This window comes from Mus pahari, chromosome 4 (assembly GCF_900095145.1).
Source record: "Mus pahari chromosome 4, PAHARI_EIJ_v1.1, whole genome shotgun sequence".
NCBI classification, from domain to species: Eukaryota; Metazoa; Chordata; class Mammalia; order Rodentia; family Muridae; genus Mus; species Mus pahari.
The window spans coordinates 132,867,489-132,877,377 of record NC_034593.1 but is presented as its reverse complement, the minus strand read 5'-3'; the positions used below and the strand labels follow the sequence as shown (position 1 = coordinate 132,877,377).

General features: G+C 39.9%; 1 protein-coding gene across 1 annotated transcript in view; it reads right to left on the bottom strand.

The window, feature by feature from the left end:
• Positions 1 to 9,889, bottom strand: part of Col24a1 (collagen type XXIV alpha 1 chain) — a 256,021-nt gene that overhangs the window by 62,587 nt on the left and 183,545 nt on the right. The window contains exons 43-46 of the mRNA XM_021196980.2: positions 8,675 to 8,728; positions 7,189 to 7,242; positions 7,028 to 7,081; positions 865 to 918 (exon numbers count right to left, since the gene is read on the bottom strand). Coding sequence (XP_021052639.1) covers positions 865 to 918; positions 7,028 to 7,081; positions 7,189 to 7,242; positions 8,675 to 8,728 — 216 coding nt within the window. The remainder of the gene's footprint in view (positions 1 to 864; positions 919 to 7,027; positions 7,082 to 7,188; positions 7,243 to 8,674; positions 8,729 to 9,889) is intronic.

Sequence of the window (9,889 nt, the reverse complement as noted above, 5' to 3'; positions counted from 1 at the left end):
ATCAGCTGGAGGTATCAGCTGGAGGCATCAGCTGGAGGTATCAGCTGGAGGTATCAGCTGGAGACATCAGCTGGAGGTATGAGTTGGAGGCACCAGCTGGAGGTATCAGTGTTTTCTGTAAATCCTTGCATCATGTTTTTTTTTTCCCCTTAAGACTAAAGAATATGATGCTTTCCCCCTCTTTGAGCCAGATAAACATGACAACAATAGGCCTGACTATCTTGTTTCTACTCTTGAACAATTGGGCTTTGTGTATAGGGTCTTCTGTATGAATGATCTTTCCCCCCTCTTTTGCCCCAGCACAGGCTGGAGGGAGCAGGTGGAGTCAGAAGTGGGTTCTTTCTAATTAGCCAGTCAGCACATAACTACTCAGAGGAGACTACAGATGCTAAGGTAAAACTAACCTTTATTCTAGGACAAAGGACTCGTTCCCACCCACCCCTAAGACTTTCTGCTCTAATTGCCGGGAGAATGAGAAGCTAAGCCCTCCAATTAAAAGCCAGCTCATGTCTTTTTAATTATACTTGAAGACTCTGACCTTTGTTACCACTTGCTTGGTCATGTTTCCAAGTTCCCTGTTTACAGTGGTTCAGCAAGAGGGAGAAGTAGGAGTCCACAGGGAGGGCTCCATAACTCGGGGAAATAGCATCCTTCCCTTTCAGGGACTTAGATTTAAACAGCAAATCTGGTTTAGAGTCAGTGGTCATATTTTGGTCCCTCTGTGTTCCAGCATGGGTTTGAAGTTTTTTTTCAAGGCAGTCTGATTTATCCAACGTGACATAACTGGCCCCAAACTATTCTGCTTGCTAAAGTTGTCAATTCTGTTTAGAAAAACAAGGAAGATAAAAGAGGTCTGTTACTTACGGGAATGCCTGGTTTCCCAGAAGGACCAGGAACTCCCTTTTTCCCCTGAGGACCCTGAAAATGGGAAGCACAGTCATTAATAGATAGAAATACACTTACTTAAACAAGCCATGGAAAAGAACAGTGAGCCTGGAATAGCACAGAAGTGCACATAACTAGCTGCGTGTCACTGGGATGGCCATTTAATTCTCACAGGAGTTGTTTGTGTGTGGGTCGCATCCTCATGGAACATGGGAGAAATTGAACAGATCACATATGAAATTCCCCTTTGCTCCAAACTCTATGACTTAAAAATTCAATCATAATTCTAAAACAGCACTGTTTTGAAAATGGCCTCACTTTCAGACAGGGTCTATGTCTCCTTTTGAAAGTGGCTAAATTCTAAACTCAATAGAGTTTTATTGAATATCATGTATCATGGCATCTGTTACATGCTAGCAACTCAAATGCCAAGTTCCTGATCACAAGACACTGTGTGGTGATGGATGTGAACCAAGAGCCCAAAATGTGCTTCCATGGAAGCACAAAGAATACACTTTCAAATAAAAAAAAAGGGGGTATTTATTTCCCAAGGAGCTGTTTGTTTTTCCATGTGTGAGATGTTTTTAGTCATAATTGATTCAACAGCAGCTGGTCTGCCAGGGTAGTTAGAGACTCTGTCCTTGCAAATCATTCCATTGTTCTGATGATATGCCCAAATTATTTTCAGATGAAAAACACGGAACACAGTAACCTGGTATACAAATAAAGGAAAGAATTGTATTGTCATTACCAGGCATACTCCTCAGAGAACATCTGAAGTTACCCCAGACAGGGCTGTTTTACCCTGGGATGGTAAGTTCTTAGTACAATCATGCTAAAGCTACGGTGTAACGGGCGCGCGCAGATGTTGCGTCTTGGAAGATGGGCTTAAACGTTTGGAATACAGAGCATGTGCATCGCAGAAGGAAAGGGTATCTCCTGCAAGGGACAGAAAGTCTGTTCAGCTGAGCTTGGTGGCGTGCACTGCATAATCCCAGCACCCAGGAAGGTACACATGTGAGCTTGCCTCAAAAAACTTCTTCCAGTCGGACCACACAGGGGGCCAGCACAGTAAGATCACTGCAGTTGGGGGCCACTAGGGATGGCATGCATGTTGGTGGTTGTGTGTGTAGCATTCCCGAAGATGAATGTCACCTTTACACTATCTTACTAACCATGAGAAGCCATGACGTAGTAGGATGCTACTTCAGTCTCGAGAGGAAAAACAGCAGATGGGAAACACTGTCAAATGTGGGCTGGCGAGGTAGCTTAGGGGGTAAGAGCACTGACTGCTCTTCCAAAGGTCCTGAGTTCAAATCCCAGCAACCACATGGTGGCTCATGACCACCTGTAAGGAGATCAGATGCCCTCTTCTGGTGCGTCTGAAGACAGCTACAATGTACTTATACATAATAATTAATAAATCTTTGGGACAGAGGGAGCGGGAACTGAGGGAGCAGAGTTGACCAGAGTGAGCAGGGCAGACTGGCATGAGCAGAGGTCCTAAAAATTCAATTCCCAACAACCACATGGAAGTTCACAACCATCTGTACAGCTACAGTGTACTCACATACATAAAGTAAATAAATCTTTAAAAAATATGTCAATTGCAACAGGTTAGAGGGAATCAAGAAATTAGGTACCCATCATTCATCTCTCTACCTCCTCATGGGATGGACACTTGGGACAGATGTTAGGTTCTGTTATAAAGAATACAGACATGGTTCAACTTCTAGCATCTTTACATGTATGTGCTCCAAACATTCAAATAACAAAATACAAGTAGGAAGGTTTGTGCATTGTTACATCAATTACATTTGAAGACAATCCTTCTGTTGGAAAATGTTTCAGAAGTTAAATGCTGTGCTCCGAGGGCACGGCTAAAGACTCATCAAAACTAGAATGCTCTTTAGACTTGGATGGGCGTTAGGAAGCATAATAGCACATGATAGTAACAAGAAGCTCACAATAGCATGACACTAAGGGAACTTCATGAATATGAGAGATATTTTCAAAGACCATTTTGCTGATGCTAGCAGGGTAGTCATGGCAACATCCACCGATTGAGGAACAGGAACAATATTCTGTTCTCTGTCTTGGCTCATTCCTTAGTACAGTTATTGTCATTGGAGTTGAAAGAAAGTAGGGAAGCTAGAAAAGCCATGATTTCACAATGGAGGTTTTAATATGTGCAGATTAGTACACAGAACACTGTTCTTATGATGAAGTAAGTGCTGTGTACTCCGCAAATTCTTGCTGAAATCCTGCTTGTCATGATGTGGCCTAATGGTTGGGCCTCTGGGAGGTACTGAGGCTTTGAGAGAGAAGGCCTTGGAGAGGATTAGTGCTCTTGGGTCACTTCTGAAAGTGACCCCAGAGCTCTTCAGTCTTCTGTCTCCCAGTGAGAATACTATGAGGATTTAGCATCCTCTAATATAAATGTGCCTTCTCTCTAGAACCCAACCATGCTGCCATCCAGACCTTGGGTTCGGGCTCCAGAAACAAAATTGTGTTTTTTTGAAAGCTATGGATCCCATGTCATTAAATGAGCATGGACAGTGCGCTTCTTTGTACTGTGTTATATTTTATCTTGAGAATTTTTACATTAAAATGACTCAAAATAGCACCATTAGATAGTTTCATAACTCAACTAAGAGTTAAGCATTGCTAAATACCCTCCCCCTTACATGGTCTAGTCTGTCCAGTAGAAAATTAAGTATGGCCCGAGGTGAAGGAAATACACTGTTGTGTAAGCTGTTCCTGGATGATTAACTGGGTTAGACCCGTAAGAAAGGAAAGAGACACACTCCAACCAACACGCCAAATTCAAATATAATAAAAGTAGACATATTCCGTAATGCCAGACTTAACTTATTCTATTTTATTGAACATAAATCCTTCATAAATCCATGGATGGAATATCTGTCCTTACATAGGAAAAAGGCAAATGATTCTGCAGGAATATTTTCTCACAATACATGGGAATTTGTGCTTTCTGCTTTGCTCCGACATTGAAAAACTCACCTCCATTTGCGGGCACTCCACTGATCCTCTGTCTAGAGATGGTGATCTAATTCTTATGATAATGGACATTTTAAGGTTCCCTGCTAATTTAAACCTTGTTCTTTTGTTTTTGACTCTGTTATTTTAAAAGACATTTCAAGGATAGTTACCCAAACTCTCAGTTCGATCTAACTTCCTTTGAGTGGTCAACTTTAGAAAGCAGACCGAGCCTTGAGTCTGTATCTGATTTCTAAAGCTTCTTAAGACTCAAAATGAACTATTTTCCCTCCCTTCTTTCCAACCCATTCACTAAACTCCAGAAGTTCGGTGTTGAGAGGAAAAGAAGCCTGAGACTTGAGTATGAGTCTCTGAGGCTCCTGGGAACTTTCACTTATATCTGCATCGCAGGAACCTTCTCCTAGAGGTACCGACTCTCACATGCCCAGTGAAAAAACGTAACTGTATTTTAATTTATAAACGTTTATAATTGATACAAGATTTCAAAGTGATAGCTTTTGTATAATAATGAGATACAAAATTTCAAAGCATAATGAGACCCAGGCAATTAAGTTCCTGTTTCTGGTTCTGTCGCTAATTAGTTCTGTGATCTTAGGTAACACGTAATCTCCCTGGGATTTATGTCTCTTCACTTCACAAACAAGACTGCTGTCCAGATGAATTTGAGGGGGCCATTTCCAAATCTAAAAAACAAACTCAAAGCTTTGCAAAAAACAAGATGACAGCAACTGGACAGGACTCATCTGGCCACCAAAGGAGTCCTTAATGAATTATGCATAACTGGTGGTTATTCTTGTAGCAATTAATGCTCGTATAAACTCTTAGAGGTCCTAAACTGTGCTTGTGAGCTGCATGCCCCAGCATGCCCCCAGAGCAAGAGCAACTGTTTCCTTGAATCATAGAGAAGTCAAGGCATGGTCTTAATACCTTTTCGCTCCAACCCACAGGGACAGCTCACCAGCTCACTGGAAAGGCTGTCTTCTAATACAACAATTTGATTTTCACTGCTATAATCTTAACAGAAACTAAAAAGAACCAGAAAGTTTCTTCTTCAAGAGATATGTCAAAAGAGAAAAAGGAAACCCGATAAATAGACAAGTTTTAATTAGAAAATCTTAGATACTTTAGGATAAAGCCTTGGCAAGCACCCACATTTTTGAGTAGCACATAGCATTGTTTTATGGGCTTATAGTTTGTCCCATGGGTAGCATGTAGCATGGTTTTCTAGGTTTATAGTTGGTTCCACAACGTTTCCCACTTTAGACATTAAAAATCATCCCATTTCTCTGCATCACTTTTCCTTCACCCAGGACAGTTATTAAAACCTATTTATTAATTCTTGTTTACTTACTGTGTATGGGTTTGTGTGTGTGTGAGTGAATACACGTGTGCAGGTTCATGTGTGTTTGTTTGAGCACATACATGTGGCAGCTAGAGGATATCTTTGGGTGTTGTTCCTCAGGCTCTGTTCTCTTAAAAAGACAGATTTATTTTATTTTATTTTATTTCAAAATTACACATATGTGTATTTCATTTTTGAATCATCTGTGTGGAAGTATGTGTACATAAAAGCGGGTGCCCATGGTGGCCAGAAGAGGACATTTTATCCCATGGAGCTAGTCTTACAGGTGGTTATGAGATACCCAATGGGGTGTAGAGAACTGACCTTGAGTCCTCTACAAGGATGATTGTTAAAGCCATCTCTCCAGCCCTTGTCCACCCCCTCCCATTGACCTACAAATAGTTAAAGAATCCACCTGTCTCTGCTTCTCAGCATATTTTACACATGCCTGAGCTTTTAAAAGATGGGTTCTGGGGAATCTAACTCAGGTTTGTAAGGCCGGTACTTTACGAACTGAGCTATATCCCTAACTCCTAAGTCTTGTTCACTAAGGAATCAGATGATGTTACTATATATATAACCTGACTATTTAAAATGGCTTCTGTGACACTGAACAACTGTTGCGCGTCCAGCCTCATTTTACTACTTAACCCTGCCAGTTGGAAACACAAATCAGAGTAAGGACAAATCAGAGTAAGGACACCTCAATAAATGAGGTGTCCATATAATATATAATATGTAATATGTAATATGTAATATGTAATATGTAATATGTAATATGTAATATATATACATATTGTGTGTGTGTGTGTGTGTGTGTGTGTGTGTGTGTATGTTTGAGGCTGGATCTGTCTGAAGAAAGTTTAAATTTATTGAACCAACAGAGTTTCTGTTTGTTTGATAATGAATAATTGATTTGTTTTATGAAAAAATAACCTCATACCAATTTTTGAGTCTATCATACATAATCGAATGGCTATTTCTACCTTCATCCTATAAGATAGATTTTTTTTTTTTTGCTCACACAAACGCAGTTGATGCTCTTAACCACAGAGCCGTCTCTCCAGCCCTATCTATTCACTTCTTTATAGAACCAAAGTCTCGCAGAGTTGGCTTGGTGAGAACTCATGCCTTGTCTGTCTTCCGTCTCTGATCCCTCCGGATGCGGGGTCCTTACTGCCCGCCCCATGTGATATCTGATCACCATGGCCTGTCCACATCAGGATTCCGGCTAGACTGCTTGTCTGGACTCTCCTTTACTTAGAACGCTGCCCTGCGTAATTTTCCATCCACTGATCCTTACCGTGCTCATCTGCTGGTCCTATATTCAGAATCAAATTTCTGTCCAACTCTAAAACCTCATTGTGGGGATATCACTATACCTACTGTGACTGTTATGAACAGTCTTATTATCCTTTCTTAAAAGTGTTCAGCGGTTTCCTTGTTAATAAATTTTACAACTGTTTATATTTGGCTGGTAGTTTTTTTCACTCTGTTGATATTTCTGTTCGCAATCCCAATAACAGACCACCTTCGGTGATATCCTCAGGCAATATTTTACAAGGCCAGGGTAGATAAAGTGCAATATAGATTCTAGTCAAAAGATAGGAATCACTCAATCATGGTTTAGTGCAGAGTTTGGCAATCCCTCCGTCGGAGGCTTGCAATGATCTTCATTCAGGATAGCAAATGGCTATTTGAATTAGAAACAGAAATTTCTCGTGTGCCTGCTTTTTAAGCCAACAATACACTTCACATTGTCTAACAAGTGCCACTTACTTCAGATCCTCTCTCTCCTTTCAGTCCTTGTCCACCCTGGTCACCTGGTTCACCCTTTAATAGGAGCCAAGAGAGAAATATCATGTAAAGCAGACAAGAAATGAACTATGTTAATGGGATTTTCTTTAAATTCGGAATTACAGAATACTTTCACAACATACTGGGGGTCCTTGCTGTCCAGTGGCACCTCTGAGTCCTGGCACACCCATATGGCCCTGGGAATAGAAAGGATTTATATTAATTCAAGTAAGTCTAGTCATGTGGCCTAGAGTGATATCAGCTAAAATGGAAGCAGAGTATTCTAGAACTTAATTTAAATAGAGTCTTCTTTAAAACAGAATAGAAAATATTTGTTGAGAGATATTTTGCTGAATCTGGTATGTTATGCTGGACAAATATCATATTTTTTAAATGTGAATTCATGCAGAGGATTGAATGGTGATTAAGATGGTGCATGAACTTCAAAGCCTTTAAATGTGCTATTCCTTGGAGAAAGAGTCTTTATAGATGTCATTACATTAAGGATCTCCAGGGCATCCGAGCCAGCTGCAAAGCTCAGAATGATGGTGGTCAGGCACACTTTGCTGCTTCTCTGGCTTGTTGTAGCATGGAGACCTTTCCACAGTGACCACCACGTCATCACCAGCTGCTTCTTTGGACACTGTGAGGTTGTGGCACAGTTCTTGCCAGTGTTAAGCCACTTCCTGGGAGCTTCACTTCATACTCTGCTATGTCTTGGTAAACAATGGCAACTTCATTTTGTGAAACAGCAAAAGTTAAATGTGAGACAGTAAAGGGTTTTGTAAAGTCTGTGAGAGATCATAAGGGAAGTGGTGGATTCTGCCTTACGGCATTAGTGTCAGAGTGAGCTGAATGGCCACAGGGTCGTGTAAGCAAAGTGGGCACAAGTTCAATCTCAGAGGAACCACTTTCCAGATGAAACAGTGAGGACTTCTGGTAGAGGAAGGAGTGTGGGAAGCACAAGATTTGTGTGACAGAATTGGTAAGTGGATTTGAAAGGGCTATGGCTGTGAGTCTAGTTAGAGAGCTACTGAAATGTCCCAGACAGAAGGCACCTTGAGAAGATCAGTTTAATAATGGCGATCATCTGTCTAGCTGCTTGTCCAGTCAGCATGGCTAATCTAAATCTTTCAGAAGTGACCACAGAGCATTGGCCTTGAGGCAGAGATATTGGGTGAAGTAATCTACAGGGTCATTACTACAAGTATAGTACACATAGGGCTTAGAACTAAACATTATACAAGATAGATCTAAGGCACTACATAATTAAAAAAAAGCCAACTAGTAAAAATTGAGCAACACAAGACAGTTAAATGTGTTGAGTGACATGAAAGCAGTATTATAGGGCTTCAGGGTGAGTCTAGGGATAAGAAAGCTAGAGACAAACTGTGTGTCAGATAGGGTCTGTGTAAGCAATGGTGATGTGAGGGTGGGAGGAGGCAGGGGATCTTGTGAGCGAGACATAAGACTGAAGTGACAGGGAAACTGGCATTGTAAACAAGAGTCAAGAGCCGGAAGGCAAGAGCATAAGCCGCCATCAACAGGAATGTGAGTCCTAAGTAAGTTTGGAATGCTGGGCCAAACATTTCGGGTGATTACGTTGATTTTGTAGCTTGCAAGGATTACCTTATAGCCTTCTTCGCCATGTTCCCCTGTCTCTCCTTGCTCCCCTATTGGCCCCTAAAGAGATCACACACAAAGAGAACCAGTTTCATGGCTGTAATTCATTAGTACAGATGCTGTAATTAGGGTGCTTCATTCTTTTGCCAAAAATACAGAGGTCAAGGTATAGTAGCTTCGTTAAGCCTGCTACATGTAACTGAAAAATGGTTGACTCTCAAGTGCTACACAATTAAAAACATGATCTATAATTTAATGGTTTATACAGTTGCCACATGATTTCAAAATTTTTATATCCAGATATCAGAGCTAACGTAACAAATTATAACACAGATATAATCAGTATGAGGTTTACTGTTAAAACAGAATTATACGAATATAATCTCATAATGATTCAATGGAAAAATATTGAAGAAATAATGCTTAGTAAAACTTTGAATTTTATGAGCATAATACCATATTATAAATCTTGTAATTTTTGTAATATCAAATGAGTTGAATTGAAATTTATGCAAAAATTAATTATATTTATTTTATAGGCTTCTTCAACTAACCTAAAAAAGTAAGACTTATTTTAAAAATATTTTTCAATTAAATTATTTGACATGATAAGCTGTTCAAATTATAATCTTTAAAACTTACATAGAGTATTAGTTTTCACACAGGAGAATTTATTATAGACTATTGATAAAACGTGCTTTACTCCTAAATGAATGGTTAGTAGGCATAATGCAAAGACAGAAACCCTGACCGTTATTCTGGGTATCTGGTTTAAATCTCACCCCTATCTCATGCCTACTGGGAAATCTCACTGTAATTATATTTTTAGTCCCCAAATATTTATTACATTTTAGTGGACAGAATTTGATCGACATTCCAGAACCTGGAAAATCAAATATTATTATTCTCTACTTGGTAATTTTTTTGTTTGTTGGATAATTTTTATATTATTTCCATATATTTCCCTTAAAGTCTGCGAGTCTCAACTTTCCTGACGCTGCTGCCTTTTAGTACAGTTCCTCAAGTTGTAATGACTCCCAACCATAAAATTATTTTTGTGGCCACTTTACAGTCGTAAATTTTGCTGCTTTATGAACTGTAATGTAAGTATCTGATATGAAGGATGTCTGATATGCGACCCCTGTGATATGAAGGATATCTGATATGCGACCCCTGTGATATGAAGGATATCTGATATGCGACCCCTGTGATATGAAGGAT